General features: G+C 36.3%; 1 protein-coding gene across 1 annotated transcript in view; it reads left to right on the top strand.

Moving 5' to 3' along the window:
• The first annotated feature begins 1,381 nt into the window (after window positions 1-1,381).
• LOC108250408 (paired box protein Pax-6) overlaps window positions 1,382-17,203 on the top strand; it is a 37,614-nt gene continuing 21,792 nt past the window's right edge. Inside the window, exons 1-4 of the mRNA XM_017440280.3 lie at window positions 1,382-1,542; window positions 7,128-7,181; window positions 12,820-12,950; window positions 15,773-15,988. Coding sequence (XP_017295769.1) covers window positions 1,530-1,542; window positions 7,128-7,181; window positions 12,820-12,950; window positions 15,773-15,988 — 414 coding nt within the window. The 5' untranslated portion in view covers window positions 1,382-1,529. The remainder of the gene's footprint in view (window positions 1,543-7,127; window positions 7,182-12,819; window positions 12,951-15,772; window positions 15,989-17,203) is intronic.

Here is a 17,203-nt window from a genome sequence, read left to right as displayed (position 1 = left end):
ACGGGGTGCCAAATGGGGGGCCACTGAAAATCTTGGGGTGCCACACCAAAACCAAAAGCCATAACAGAATTTCAAGACTTTTATTATACTCTGTCATATAAAGGCTTTTTAGAAAACATTGCAATATGGGAGTTGGTGTACCACCTTGTGATATACTGTAGGTCTTCATTAGTTTATTATTTTACAGTTTATATAACTAACTGAGAACAGCACAGTCACTCCTCAACTCTCTGAAGCTTACAACACAGAAACATTATTAGCAGGGCACCGCATGCATATATGGCCAGAGGGTGACCATCAAATTTCTAGGGGTTGCCATTGGCGATGTTGTTTCTTTCTTTAACAGAAGGGTATAAATAAATTTGTCTGCCTCTGTACCACTTTAGGTGCTCAGTCCGATGTGAGGACTAAAGAATCTTTACTGTGACATGACAACAAAGAAAAAGGCGAAACACAGAAATCAGTTTTGGGTTTTATTCCACCTTGCTGTGAGAAGACAAAACAATTTAAGAAATAGAAGTTGAAATTTACTTAAACCTTTAGTTATGTCAACTGCTTCCACCAAACTTGTTTGTTTAAATGTTTAAACTAAAAATTAGTTGACGTGTCATCCTTACCAAGTAATGCATAAAAGACAATGGATTGAAAAGATTTCATAATCTCCCAAAAGCACAGCAAGCAAAATAACTCCAAGTTTGTTATAATATAGGGCTACCTGACCTAGTGCACTTGGAAGTAAGGAGCATTGCTTAGGATGGTCTTTATAGTAAATTTATATTTATAGTAAATATTTAGCAAAATGCTTATGTTGGATTTAATTATGAGGTTTGATGTGCTTTAATATCTCATAAAACAAAACCTGATTATTTTGTTTGTAAAAAGTAACTAAAAGCTTTAGATTCAAGATGAAATAATTGTCTAATTCAAACAATTTGAATTTCTCAAAGTGAACACATACACATCGTACTCCAAGCAGCTTTGGTTTAAGTAAAAACTTTTAAAAAGGCCACAAACTAAAACAACACAAAGTTCCAACAAAATGTATTCTTTTTTTCTATTTTTACCAATCAAATGTGCTATTCTAAATATTTGCATGTTTTATGGCAGTATATCACAATAAGTTTAATTGTGGAAAAAAGGGATCAAGTGTACAAAAGTGATCATAGCTCTCCGGCAAACACAGAGGTGCACAGAGCTCTTTTTCTCTCTTTGTGTCTCTCTCTCTCTCACATACACACACACACACACACACAACCTGTGCCCTGAACAAATCCTCCCCCTCCCCATCCCCTCCCTTCCTCTCGCCTCTCCTCCCCTCCCCTTAGCTTTTGGTCCCATTCTCACTTCAGAGCCTCTCAGCCCTCCCACTGGTTCTTCATCCTTCCCTCTCTTTTCTTGTCCCTCCTCCTTGCAGGACAAGCCCTGTTTCTCTCTGCACTTGTCTCCTCAGTCAAGGAGAAACTAATTAAAGATCAGACAAGACGAGCTGTTGGAAAACTGGGCGAAGCAAGAGTTTACTTTTCCTCAGCATGCCTCAGAAAGGTAAGAGTGCTCTCTCCTTTGATTCCCTCTCTTCCTGTGATGTCTCTCAGGATCAGGGACTCTCAGTCAGGCTGATGAACCTGGTTTAGAAATTCTATAACACCCAAAAAACTGAAGGCGAAACAAAGCAAGAGAGACACTAATTAACTTTTTAGCCTTAAAAATGTCAGAAAAGAAACATGAGAAGATTTAGGACTAATTAAGTAACTAAAAAATGTGTGTGTCTGTGGGCCTTCTACTTTTTTAAAGGCAGGATGGCTTTACGCTGCATGAGCTTAGTGAATATTTTCAATTTATTGATTTTACACTTAATTAAAACAATAAAAAATAAATAAAATGTAAAAAATCTAATTCTGGGGGACTTCATCTCTAAATCCTTGTTGTTCATTCATCAAAGCTTGACATTACAATAGGTGTCTATCAGCAATAACACGTGTGTGTGTGCGGATACACAGACTTAAAGTTAAACAATAAACACATCCAGCGGGTAACGAGGGGGCTGCTGGCATTGTGAAGATATAATGTTTGACCTGCAAAAGTAAAGTTGGACAGTCTTTTTTAAGAAAGAAAAATGTGGTAAAGCAGAAAAAAATCCTGCCTATGATAAAAGGAAACTTGTCAGTTTTTATGTGGCCTTTTCAGTTTCTGTGTGCTGAAAACTGATCATAGTGATCATTCTTTCTTTCTACTTGTTGATACACACACACACATCTATCTATCTATCTATCTATCTATCTATCTATCTATCTATCTATCTATCTATCTATCTATCTATCTATCTATCTATCTATCTATCTATCTATCTATCTATCTATCTATCTATCTATCTATCTATCTATCTATATATATATATATATATATATATATATATACACACACACACACCTCACACACATCCAACTTCAGCCAGAGCACTGGGGATTAAAGAAACTGGTTTTGCATAAAAGTCCAGTTTAAAAAACAGAGGTGGCCTCTGATGTGTCAAAGGTTTTTTTTTTTTTATAATAATAAGGATTCGTTTTTATTTAACTGCTTTAAACTTATTTCTTATTTCTTCTTTTTTCTTCTTCTTCTCTTTTTTTCTTCTTCAATACTGGTTTGGCAGGACCTTTTGATTTTATTTGTATAAAAACAGTTTATGCATTAAATTATTTACTTTTTAGTTTATTACTTACTGTAGTAAATAAGAAGGTGCACGGCTAAGGTTAGAGCTGTGTTTTGCCTCCCGCCTGGAGCCTTTCTGTTTGGAGTCTTTATGTTTTCTCCGTGCATGCGTCCACAGAACGAAAGCATGCAGGTTAGGTTCATTAGTAACTTTAAACTGTCTCTAGGTGTGAGACTGCTGGAGAGAGACTCCAGCTCCCCGCGACCCTGCACGGAAAGGCGGGTAAAAAAAAAAATAGATGGATTTTGATTTGGAATTTTAGACCTTGAATAAAAAGCTGACACCACGGACATGCTGTCTCTTAGATCAGCTGAGGTTGTTTTAAATAGATCTATCTATCTATCTATCTATCTATCTATCTATCTATCTATCTATCTATCTATCTATCTATCTATCTATCTATCTATCTATCTATCTATCTATCTATCTATCTATCTATCTATCTATCTATCTATCTATCTATCTATCTATCTATCTATCTATCTATCTATCTCTAATGAGTGATGTGTGAAACAGCTCTTTTCTCCGTCGTCGCGCGCAGACTGCAGCTAACACCGTCCTTTAGATTATCACCAGTTTGCTCGGCGGAGCTCCTTTCTGTCAGCTGGACTGGTCAAACTGGGCTCCCTGCAGAGGTTTTGTAGCCTGAACCTTTTTTCCCTCCCTGACGAGGCGCAGTTAACGAGACGCCGCCGGGCATTTACGGAGCTTCCTGCGCTCCTCTGTGAGGCGCAGAAAAGCGGCCCGCGCGTCCATTTGTTCCTCTGTGGGGCCGCGGCGCGTTCATTAGGCCGCGAGGGCTGCTAATAGGAGCAGCTTCTAATGAAGAGCTGATCTCAGGCTTTTCTTTCCTTCTTTTTTTCTTCTCCTCTCTAAACCAGTAAAGACTCTGGTTGTGTGAGAGCGGTTGAATGTCTGCTCTTTGAGCAGAAACTAAAACGGACAGTTAAGCTGATCATCCACCCGTCCAGTTTCTGGACCCGCTTAATCCCGATCAGGGTCTCAGGGACCGACCCGTCCATTACAGACTGATCATTTCTTCTTAATTAAATATCCCACGCGATATCTGGGGAAACGTGTATGTTATATCAATAAAGACAACACAACTCATTAGGTGTTAGATAGACGTCTACATTTAAAGACTACAGTTTATAGCATCATGAAACTACAGATCTGTAATAATATATTGATAATTTTATTTATTTATTTATTACATGTTCGAACAGAGATCTACAGCCTGATGCTCTGGGGACACATCGAGCTTTGACACTCTGGAAATACAGTAAATAATATTTGAATTTATGACCTAATCAATATATGCTCTGATAACACCAATAATTAGAAGTAACAGCTCACCTTCGATAACAACTTAGAATGAAATTTAGAGTAAATTTTAAAAAGAAATCATAGTCACAATTAAATATCCAACAAAATGTCATATTTTTCATTATTTCAAAGTGGGATATTAATATTAATTTTTCCACAAACACAGATAAGACTCCTGCAGGCCTAGAAAATGTTTAATTTTCTTTCTTTAGAGTTTGGCCTTTTCTTTTGTTCTAACATGTAAAAATACCTTCAAAATACAGATCTGTATTTCATAAAGTCACAAAGCATATGCAGTATTTATATCATATAGCACTTAGTGGGCTGTTTTATCTTTATTTCAAGCTGCAGATTTTATTTAGAGGAGAAAGAAGCGAAAAAGGCTGCAGACCCCTGTGGTAGTACAAAGAAAAAGACCAAATCACTTACAAAAAAAAGAGAAAGAAAAAAACATTTTTCTTGTGTAGACCCTTCTGATAAAATCTAAACTCTACAGGCTTGAGGAAGCTTTTTTTTAAAAAATTGGATCCCACTTTGAAATAATAAAACACATAGAGTGGAGATAAGAATTAGGCCATTTTTTTGAACATTTAATTGTTTCCTCTCATAAAGGCAGACATTTTTATTTACTTTAATTTTTTTAAAGTTTTATGAAGGGCAAGCTCTTCTAATTCTTGTTGTTATTAGAACAGATCATCATATGTTTCTATGCTTTCATATCATGGTTATAAATTTAAACATTATTTATTTTCATGGTAGTTTAAACATGGGGCCCTAGAGCCACATATTGCAAACCCCTCATGTAGGTCAACAAAAACTTTTTGTCGTTAAAGATTTTCATTGGCCTAAAAATGTAAAGTAAGGGTTCTGGTTTAAAATTCCCTCTGAGTCATTTTTTTATATGTAAGTAAATTTAAATGTTTGCAGAAGTTACACAATGGCTGACAGTTATCCTTTTTTATTAAGCATTTTTTTTATAGTTTTCCTACATTTTCATTTGCTCAAGAATTGTCTCATAACTTTTCTAACTATTATGAAACTCTGCCTTTTTTGTCTTTGAAATATCTCTAAAATCAGGGGCTTTTTTCCCCAAAGTGATGCTGAGAAACAGCTACATAAATTTGTGACACGCAGGCTTGATTATTGCTATTAGTGTCATTTCAACTGGGTGTCTGAATCCTAATAAAACCATTCAGCTGATCCAGAATGCTGCAGAGAACGTTTTGACAGGAGCAGCAAAAGCTTTGTTATATTGGCTGCCTGGAAGGTTCAGAATCCTTCTCAAACAAAGCCCTAAACACTATCTTATTTAAAGAGTTACTTATCTTTTCTCATCTCACAGCATTCAGGTTTACTTTTTCTTTCAAGAGTCTGTAAAGCAAGACAGAAAAGCAGAGCTTTTAGTTTTCAGGGTCCTCTGCTCTGGAATCAGCTTCCTGTTTGTCTTTCTGACTCACTCTCTGGACTCAAAACTTATTTTTGAAAGAGCTTACACTTGATCAGTGTTTTATGGATTTCTCATATGCCTGTTGGACCTGTTTTAACCTGTTTTTTATTTATTGCCCACCACCCAAGGCAAAGGCGGAGTGATGATGTTTTTACCTGTGTGTGTGAGTGTGTGTGTGTGTGCGTACCATTAGCAAGACATCTCATCAATCACTGATCGGATTTTTATTACTAATATTATATATAATTTGGAGTCAATTCCACTTCAACATGGCTGCCAAAGCGAATCAACATTCGTCAACACAGAAACACCCATATTTCAGTCAATGTTACACATATTGAGCTAAAATTTGGTATTGTAGTAGCTGAGGGTCATCAACCTCCCTGCTTAAAATTTTGGCATAAACAGTTACAGTCATCGGTGTCTGTTAGACTGTTTCTTTAATGGAAATGAATTTTAATAAAGCTGTCTGAAAGTAATCATTGAATGTACATCCATATCTAATTAACTTGTGAATTCAACTTCATTCAAGATGGCCACCCCAGTCAATTGATCTCAGGAAACAAAATTGACTATAACATACTCAGGTTTGCATATATTGTAGCAAAGTTGATGTGGTAGTCACTGAGAGTTCAGTATAAAATTGCACTTATCACCCATCACTGTCTATATGGAACCTCACCGGATTATCTGAAGGATCTCCTTACTTCACATTCAACTTCTAGACCCCTACGATCCCAAGCCTGCAATCTTCTCCACCTTCCTCGATCAAGACTAAGGAGTATGGGTGATCGAGCATTTGCTGTGGCTGCCCCTCGTCTATGGAACTCTCTCCCGGACTATTTGAGAGCCCCACCGCCATTGTCCAATTTTAAAACTGGCTTGAAAACTTTCCTTTTTAGACAAGCCTACTCCACTTTTAAATGACAGTCTTTTTATTGTTTTTGATTGTTGATTTTATGTTTTGAGATGTACCATGTAGCACTTTGAGATTTTTATTAATGAAAAGTGCATTATAAATTCAATTGATTATTATTATTATTATTATTATTATTAGAGTCATCCTCAACACATACTCTCGATCACTAACAGATCTGGCAGTGGCGACCAGCTTAAATGAAGACATAAAAGGCTGCGGGTGACCTGCACTCCTTGAAATATTGCTTGGCTTTTAATTTTAGTAGCAATTTTAAACCATCATTTCACCCTTACGTTTCTTGTTTCGATGTCTTCATATTGCTTTTTCAAACACTTTGGATTTTGCTAACTGACAGACACACATGCACAGACACAAGCAAAAACATAATCAACCGCTTTAACTTTCACGTTTCAGTAGTAATAACTGAGAAATTCCAGAGTGAGTGCGTTTTAGAAATGTTTCATGACTTTAGAAAAAACAGCTAAATATTCACGTGATTGCCTGTAACAGGCCAGACTTTTTTGTGTTTTTTTGGTATTTTTTTTGTTTTATTTTTCATTACAGCATGCTTTTGTAAAGAAAAAAGATATTCTTTTCTGAAAATAAGTAAATAAAGCTCATCAATGATTTTTTTTAGAATTTTTTTCTCTATGTTGTGTTTCTCTGTCCATGAACAGGTATGTTTGCTGGATTGGTTGTGTTAAATATTATTTTTTGTGTTTGGACAGATTACAGAAGTCCAAGCAGCTGGGAGACGGGGGTGGCCTCTATCACACAAAACAGTGAGTTTTTTTCCTGTTATATCACTGTATGTAACTAAAATTAAGTAGCAGGCCACATTAAATTACAGCATAGCAATTTCATCCCATCTGTTTCATGACTAACTTTCATTTGACTCCATAAATAAATTACAGTCTTGTTGTCTGAAACCTTCCTGTACCAAAACTTTATTTAATATAAAAAGAACAAGTATTTTTTCTCAATAAACAGGTAAAGTATTTCTGTAATAAGCATGTAAATAATCAAATTGTATAAAAACAATAATGTGAAAATTTGAAAGGCAGAACAAACATTTTTTTTTCATCTATCAGCAGGAAATTCACATTTTTAAGACAACACTGTTGATCAAGATAGGAGAAAAAAAAACATTCTAAAGAAAACTTAAAAAGTAACAGAGGGCACCTAACACAGGGTATACAATTATGTAAAAATTTGAAACAGATTAAAATAAATACTTCAGTAAAAAGAATTTAAAACATTGAAATAGTTTTTCCTCACAGAAACAGAAGAGTGTTAACGGATAAAAGCATAACTAGCATTAAAGGCAGACATACTGTACAGTTTACTTGTATAAACACATGTATTACACTTGTAATATATAAAATGTGCGTTGAACTTGTAAAAAAAATCCTCAGTAAAAACAACTCCAAATTTCCCTGCTTAGCACTGACATACACACACACACACCCTCTCTCTCTCTCTCTCTCTCTCTCTCTCTCTCTCTCTCTCTCTCACACACACACACACACACACACACATCTTATCATAGCAGACTGAAGAATGTGTCTGCTCAACATAGAAACAGGCATATGTTTGCTAAATTAACTATATACACATAGTTATATACTATAGTTACAAATAAAGTACCTTGCATAGAATAATTTTGCAAAAAGTGGAAGGAAAATGGAGATCAGTGGGATTTTGTTAAAAGCCAAAGGTTTTTACACAACTACACTATAGATTTTTACAGAGTTTTCCACAGAATGTTTAGATGACTGTTGATAATATCTCACTTCAGTTTATGATCAAATCTTTACCAAACAAACTCTTCTTTTGCCCACACTTCTTCTTTGTACATCAGACCGTAGGTGTGTTTGTCCTCTTATGCTCAGAGTGTCTCTCACTGCTGGAGGACCTACAGTTTTCTCACAGATCCCCTCAGAATGTAAAGAGCACACAGCCAAACTGATGTCTCACATGACATATTAGCACTTGGAATAAATTTTGTGAATGACTGTCAGCTACCACCACACCAAATTTTAGTTCAATATCTGTAAAATTGACTCAGTTGACAGAAAAATGAACAACTCATATCAGACAGCCGCTTCAGGTGACCAGTACAATCTCTGTTACCTTCAGTAAACCTGCCAACAAACAGGTTTTCTTCACAGATTCTGTCATCTTGGTGGTACTGAGAGCTTCCCTATACTCTGGGTTAACTTACTAAGAGTTGTTCCATATTCTGGAATATCACACACAATAAGCATAGGTAATCCTAAGAAATGCAAAATTCTTTGTTTATTTTTGTCAGTTAGGCTAGAAATAACATATCATAGTAATATTGGGTGATTTTAAAAAATATTGAAATTTCAATTTACTCTGTGGATGTTTTGCACATCTCCTCAGTCTTATTGGGGAGGAGTTTAAACTGGAGGAATTAGTCAGTGGCTATGTAAATAAATGCATCCATTTGTTGTACCCACTTAGTCCTGCTGGAGGGACGAGGGATCTAGTGTCTATCTCCAGCAGGTGGGAGACAGGCAAGAGGTGGGATACGGTCTTGCAAATAAATAAATAAAGCCAAATACAAACCCATCATTTGTTATAGGTTTGGAAGACACAGTTAAGCTTGTGATGCCGTGAAGAGCCTAAACAGCTGAATGTCTGAACAAAGTCTGCTGTTTTAGTCAAAAGACTTTGACCAAAAAAAAGGCTTTCAAAAAAGAAAATTAATAATAGTTGTGCAAAGTAAATGAGCTGATTTAAAGAGAAAGCTGCCATGCTTTTCCCAGGGGCCCACATGTTCTGTGTGTGTTCATGAGTGTTTGCAACTCACAGAGGGACGGAGCCAAATTAACTCCATATGTCTGGCTATTAATTGTGTGTCAGCAGAAGGAAGCCCGGGTGTGTTCTTTTGAGAAATAACACTGTCATTAACATTTCTACATTGAAACCATTGACCCCACAATACACCAGTGATGGGAAGCATCTTGAAGGAGAGTGAGAAATAATCCACTCACACTTAGATGCAACAGGAGCTCCCACAGAGGCCAAAACTAGTCTTATAATTGAATTAAGCAACAAAACAATTCAAAGCCATTGAAGTGTATCACTTAGATGATAATAATACTCTGATCCAGATTACCACTCTGTGTTACAAAAGGAGTAACTGAGATGGGACTGGCTATTTGCTTCATATTCATAGGTCTAAATGAATGAACATCTTATCCTTTATTACACAACTAAAAACCTGAATAAATGTCAACAAAATTATTTATTAGCAACCTAGACTAGCTGAGCTTGATGTGTTTGATTTGGCTTCAGAACAATTTTAACTTCTGCCAAATTGTACATTTAGAGTGTTTGGTCAATTTGTACTCAAACCTTTTAGGTATGGAAAGAAACTGTCACGAGTTACTTTGTACCCACCTCCACCAACTTTATACATATACATATTACAATCCACTTTATACCCACCTCCAATCACATTATACTCACTTTAACTAGTGTTATACTCACGTCTGCCTACAATAGACACATCTCCCCTCACATTATACCCACCTTAATTACCGTTATACCCACCTTCATCCAAATTAAATCCCCCTCCACCTACACAGTTCCACCCAGAGTATACTCCTCTGCACCCACCATATACACACATCCGCCCACATTATACACACCGTCACCCACACACCGTTACACACTTCTACACTCTCTATACCCACCTCCTTGCACATATACCCACCTTGGACCTTTTAATTTATTTAAGCTATATAGCTGAGAATCACTGAGCTGAGGTGAGTCAGCAGAGTGAGTCTGACCACAGAACAAAAGGCCCCCCCTTTAAATACCCAGCTCTCCGTAACTTCCATAAGATGAGGAGGGGTCTCCAAATGGGGGTAGGGATCAGGTAACTGCTTCCTACACCCCAGAGGCCTATAAGATAAGGAGTGCTCCTTCACTAAAACATGGTGTCACAAATGCTTCTGTACTTTTCCATTCTAACAGTTAAACACAGCTTTAACTTAGATACAGCAGAGAATCATTGAAGTACTTTTTATTCCCATTAAAACCTCCAGCCCCTCATCACAAATTAAAGTAAAAAAGTAAGTAAGTAAGTAAATAGTTATTTGTATAGCACATTTCAGCAGCAAGGCATTCAAAGTGCTTAACATAATAAAAACATCAGTAGAATTACATTACAATTATCAAAAAACATAATTACAATCATCAAAAACATAGATCATAAAAACACACAAGTTTGCGTTTCACTTCGACAAAAAAAAAATAATCGCTCGTCTATTACTCCTGAAAATGCTGCATTCAGCACCCACTTTTCTGTTTTCATGGTCGTGATTGACAGCTAACAGTCACTTTATCTTATCCTGCACTGACTCTTGATCATTCATGCTGTGTTCACTGATCCTGATCCTGGTTTGAATATATGGTTGTTCATATTTTTTGCCTCCAATTTTTAAATTATATGCGTGGCAGACTGGGTAAAGGAGTTATGAGGGATGTATACAGCCTGCAGACTGGAAGTTCCCTGCTCCTGCCTGAAATCTCTGGTAACATCTTTTGTATATCCATGTCAATATGTGAGTGACTCTTGATTGCAGTTCTTTTTTTTGTATAGGCAAAGAAAATTAATCTTAGGCAAAAAAAAAAAAAAAAAGTCTTCCATTAGATTTTTTTTTAAGATACTTACTGATAACCACATTAATCATTTATCCATCCTTCCAATGATTTTTTTTTATCCACTTTTTCCTTTCTGGGTCGCAGAGAGCTGGTGTTTATCTCTAGCAGTTACTGTGCAAGAGGTGTGTGTAAGGGACCAGGCCAGTCAAGTATGAGGACACAAACACAAATTTCCAAAAAGGTGGGTTTTATTCCCCAAAATAACACAAAATTCAAACAATTTTTAGGGCCCTTAAAAGAGGTAAAATAAAGAAAACTAAACTCAAGCAAAATAACAGAACTTCCCAGCTTCTCAAACAAAAATAACTGACCTGCCATACAACAAACAAAAGGAACTTAATTACCTGGCTGATCAGACCAGACTAATGCATTTAAGGGGGAAAAAAAGTAAACATATAATCATAATTTTAGCAAAATACATAATAAACTAAATCACTGAACTGTCCTCTCTTTCTCCAGAGCCGCTGCCGGAGATCTAGTTGCTGTGTATAACGTTCTCCCAGTCTTTTAATAAAGCCGTGTTAACTTCTCACTCCTGTGTTGTGGCTGAATTACCGGGTCCGCTAACTGAATCTTGTCATGGGTACTTGCTTTTAGTAGTTTTTCCAAGTTATTATAAAATTAATTAAGAACAGAAGGTGGATTATATATAACCATAATTTAAAAGTGCATTTCAGGAGCTATACAAACAGTTCAAAACTATAACTGCTAGATATGAAGTGGGGGACAAATTGATCACCACCCATCTTATTCCTGCTGATTTAGGAATGAGCATTTTCTCAACAGAATGCAGCTCAGACATTGTTTATACATTACTTAATCGGGCAAAAACAAAATTAATAAAATACAAAAACTCAACTAAAATTGACAAAATGTTTCTAAACTGTAACACATAGATGTTTGCAAAAATGGAACAAGTTTCACTCACATCCATCAACAGTTCTCACCAGCCTGTTAGCTGCTGACAAGTTTTTTTGTCTATTTTTTCCTAAGGGGTGTGTATGTGTGTGTGCTTGGGGGAGATTTGTACCTGACAAGTAAGTATAGTAAAGGGACAATCTGCTGCAAGCACTTCTGTGTGATCTATACTTTTATAATGGTACTGTCAAATGAAGAAAAACAGCACAAGGTCCCAAATCATAATTTATTGCGACTGTGTGTGCATGCATACATGTGTGTTTAGACTGCTTTCATGATTTACTAATGTCCTGTTGGAGGATTTATAAATTTTCAATATGCTTTCTCAGCAGATCCGTTAAAAAAACAAAACAATAGAGAATTGATTGAGTGAAAATCTCTGCTTAACCTGCAGCACCGCAGCAGTCTGCTCGGTTCAGGCATGGCAGACCTGCATTGTGTTGAGCACACAGAGTATTATAAGCTTCACACAAACCTATAGAAGGACCACTCATCCCTTCAATCATTTTTACTTGCTTTGGTCTCAAAATGAAATCCTTTTCAGCAGCTAGCAATCCACATTTTGATCTTCTTCCACCATGAAGCTGTTTACTAAAATGTCTGATAAACTGGTTTACAATACAATAAAATATAATATATGTGTTTAATAATTAGTTTACCCCTTTTTATTCTCTCTGAGCTATATTTCCTTTATTTTGCTCTAACTCTATATTTGGGAGTTGGTCTATCTTTCTCTTAAACTGTTAATAAATCTTTCTTTTCTCTTCTTTTCTCTTTTGTGTGTGTGTATGTATGTGTATTTAGATCATAGTGGAGTAAACCAGCTTGGAGGTGTGTTTGTGAATGGGAGACCTTTACCTGATTCTACCAGGCAAAAGATAGTGGAGCTTGCCCACAGTGGAGCTCGGCCCTGTGACATATCCAGAATACTGCAGGTACATTGAGCTGGTTACAGAACTACATCAGTCTGACTCACAGGTACAGTATGTGCTGGTATGCCATTACAGATTTGGAGTTTGAAATCTGACTTGCAGATTTTACTGTTCATTCTTGCACAGAAAATTCTCATCAAATCATTCAATTGAACGTCGGCATTTGAGCTTTGATTGCCTTTTACAGAAATGGTCAAGTGAGTGAGCAAAAGAATAAGATATTATAAGTTATTGTAATATATTATTTGACTTTGTCAGACCAAATTCGTCACTTGGTTTAGTTTCCAAAAAAGCCATTGTATTTTAAGGATATTCCACTAATCAAGCTTAGCTTTCCAATTTCTCTGTTGCACTTATGCTTGGAAGGTTCACTTATTCATGCAACTATATAATATTTTGTCACTGTTGGGAGGAGACCTTCAGAAGAACAATATATTTTTTTTTAAATTAAAGATCTAACATTCATTGAAGGAATACAAATCCCCCATCTCCTTTCATGCCATAGTTTCAAATGAAGATCATTCTATGATAAGAAATAATGGAATTAGGAGTGTTTTGGTTTAACCATGAAAATATTATTTTGACTGATCTCACAAAATGTGAGTCTTTGCTGCAACTATGGGCACCTGATCTTGTCATAAAACCGGGAAGCAAAATCAGGAATAAAACCATCTAGGTATGACTAAAGTTTGCTGAAATCTATTTAATATATATTATGAGACTGAATCTGAGTTTTCTTTAACAGTAGTTTTCTCTTTGCCACTCTCCCATAAATCTCAGACTTGATGAAGAACTTGATCAACAGTTGTTATATATACAGTCTCTCCCATCTGACCTGCTGAAGCTTGAAATTCCTTCAGAGAGCTCTCAGGTGTCTTGGTGGCCTCTCTCACTATTCTTTCTTCACGCTCACTCAGTTTGTGAGGACGGCCTGCTCTTGGTAGGTTTACACATGTCCCATATTCCGTCCATTTCTTGATAATAGATTTAGCAGAACTCCTGGAGATGCTTAAGACCTTGGAAATATTTTTGTTTTCATCCCCTGACTTGTACTTTTTAATAATCTTTTTGAATTAGTACAGTCACTGTAAATAGAATGTTGTCCCATTCTTGTTTGATGTACAATCTTAGCTGTTCAATATCCCATGGTTTTCTTGGCAGGATTTTTTTTTGCTGGATGGAAGGATAAGTTGTTCCACAGCCTGTATATAATTTTCATTGTACTGATGGAGCCTTTCCAGATTTAAGGCTGGACATGTCATAGGCACTAATGCTCCCCCATACCATCAGAGAGTCAGACTTTTTAACTATGGGCTGATAACAGGCTGGATGGTCCCTCTCCTTTTTAGCACAGAGGATGTGGCAGCTAAGGTTTCCAAAAAGAATTTTAAGTTTTTATTAAAGTTTATTAAGTTTAATTTTAAACCCATGCAGTGATGTCCAGAACAGAATCAGACCTGTTTTTAACTCAGTGGTCCTTGAAGGCTCAAAGATCACGGGCATCCAATTGCGACTTTCAGTTTCAGTTTGTCAGAATGTTTCTGTTTCAGAATTGCATATCAATATATCTGGAAAGCTACTGCAATAAACTTTTTAAAATGGCACCATCTGATAAAGTTCAGGATGACCATTTTTGTGTTTGACTTCATACTTTACAATGAATACCTTTAAAATCCATCCAGCCGATATTTGGCTAACAGAAAGACAGGACTGACACCAACAGTTAATGTCAAAGTTTCAGCAAAAATGTGGAATTCTTGAAGTATGTGTTGTGAGTTAGTCCTAGATACTACCATACCAAATTTTTGCTAAATATTTGAAAATTTGACTGAGTTATAACCATTTTTGTGTTTGCTGAGGTCGTTTAGCTGTGGTGACCATCTTGAATCAGGTTGACTCCAAAAGTTAATCAGGTATAGATGTACATGGGGGAAGGCTGGCATGGGTGTTGGTTAGGAGAGTAAAGCTTTTCCTCCTGGCTTTTTAAAGAGGTGCCAGCCAATCAGCTGTGGAATGAGAAAATAGGTTAATAAAACAGGCAAATTAATTATTAGACTGATGGGTGCAGAACACATATCATTCTTTTTTACAACCTTCTTTTTTGTTTGTTTCCTTTGTCTTCCAATTTTTGGCATGATTATCTTTTGCTACACTCTGGGTTGAATGACCTTATTATTGCTTGCTAGTAAAAGACGATGGTACACAATGATGTTTTTGCCTGTATCTGTGTCCATGTGTTTGTTTGTTTGTATGTTACCAAAATATCTCATGAACGACTAAACAAATGTTAATGAAACTCTAAGAAAGAAATCTTTGGTTGTACATCTACAACCAATTAACTTTTGGTGTCAAGCTAAGTCAAGAAGGTCATCACAGCTAATCAACCTTAGCCAACACATGAATGGTCATAGTTCAAGTGAAGTGAAGTGACGTGAAATTTATTTATATAGCACTTTTCAGCAACAAGGCTTATTAAAGTGTAAGGTTTGACCAAAATGGCTACAACTCTCTCATTTCACAACATCAGATGATCTTAGTGTAAAACTTCTGCTCCAGTCCCCCTGACAACATGAAAATAATTAAATTGGTACAGAAATGAATGAGTGTAGTATAAATGCATGAAGGAAACATATTTTAAAGCACTTTGTAAAACTCTAACAATGTTAAAACCTTTAATATAAGCTTAGACCACTGACAATGTTTTTCCAGGGATTGAACGGAAATATATTATTGCTTTTGGGGATCTTTTTTCCCTCAAATCATGACTATGATGATTTACTGAATAAAAACTACATGCTGTTCATTTATTTATTTATTTTGTCCAGGTTTCGAATGGCTGTGTGAGTAAAATCTTGGGACGATATTATGAGACAGGTTCAATCCGTCCCCGGGCCATAGGAGGGAGTAAACCCAGGGTGGCAACTGCAGAGGTGGTGGGGAAGATTGCTCAGTACAAGAGAGAGTGTCCGTCCATTTTTGCCTGGGAGATTAGAGATCGACTACTGGCAGAGGGAGTCTGCACCAATGACAACATACCCAGTGTAAGACCCTTTTGTTTTTCAGATAAATTAGTGAAAAAGGTGAAAGGTTGATCTGTAATTCAGATAACGTTTAAAATAGTGAACTTTTAAAATGGGTCTGTGGCTCTACCAGCAGCTTTTCACCAGATCTCGAGGTCAGGTTCAAAAAGGTGTGCTTAATGCGCCTTATAGTCCAGTGCGCCTTATAAATGACAAAAGTTCGAAAATGGACCATTCATTGACAGTGCGTCTTATAATCCAGTGCGCCCTTTAGTATAGAAAATACGGTAAAACAGAACATTCTTTTACCTTAAGATGTTTGTGTTCTTCAGCTTTAACCCAGCCACATACGTAATTATTACATTATTGTCTGACACGTGACACCCACTAGTTTGTTATGCTCCATAGACTCATGGGAAAAATGGGACATGTAGTACTGAACTGATAGAAGATTGTTTAATGTTTAGCCAGACTTATTCAGCCATTTACAATATTTTATTCAGCTTTTCGGGGCAATGTCTGGTAAATTACGATGCTACAGAACAGGGTAAAACTGCTTTCCTTCAATTTTTATGGTATAACGAGAGTTGAAAGTTTAAAATGTTTCATATATTCATTTAGTTCATAGTACTAAATACAATAAATGATGCCATGTCAAAATGAAGGAAAGTTAAGGTGCTAATACCAAATCTATCTTCTACAGACACAAATCTAAAAAAACTTATCTATTAAAGTTATTGAGACTTTGTGTTTTCTGGCTGCAGTCATATATTTTTTGTTTAGGTTTGTTTTTTTTAATCAGTTTTTTTAATTTTTTTAAATTAGTTTGTTTCCTTATATACTACAATGGCCTGTTAGGCCACTCAATATATGAGATTAAAGTTGAAATATTGAGAAAAAAAACTCAAAATAAGCTGTTATTGTCACAAAAACCTACCATAGCTTTATGTCCTGTGTAAATGGTCCTTTTATACTTTAGAGGAGATTTTAACAATCAGAACATTCTTGTTCAGACCGGGGTGGTGGTCCCCTTATTCAAAAAGGGGGACCGGAGGGTGTGTTCCAACTACAGAGGGATCACACTCTTAAGCCTCCCTGGTAAGGTCTATTCGGGGGTTCTGGAGAGGAGGGTCCGTCGGATTGTCGAACCTCAGATTCAGGAAGAGCAGTGTGGTTTTCGTCCTGGCCGTGGAACACTGGACCAGCTCTATACTCTTAGCAGGGTCCTTGAGGGTG

Source organism: Kryptolebias marmoratus, linkage group LG11 (genome assembly GCF_001649575.2).
Source record: "Kryptolebias marmoratus isolate JLee-2015 linkage group LG11, ASM164957v2, whole genome shotgun sequence".
Lineage (NCBI taxonomy): Eukaryota > Metazoa > Chordata > Actinopteri > Cyprinodontiformes > Rivulidae > Kryptolebias > Kryptolebias marmoratus.
This window is presented reverse-complemented; position numbering and strand designations above follow the sequence as displayed.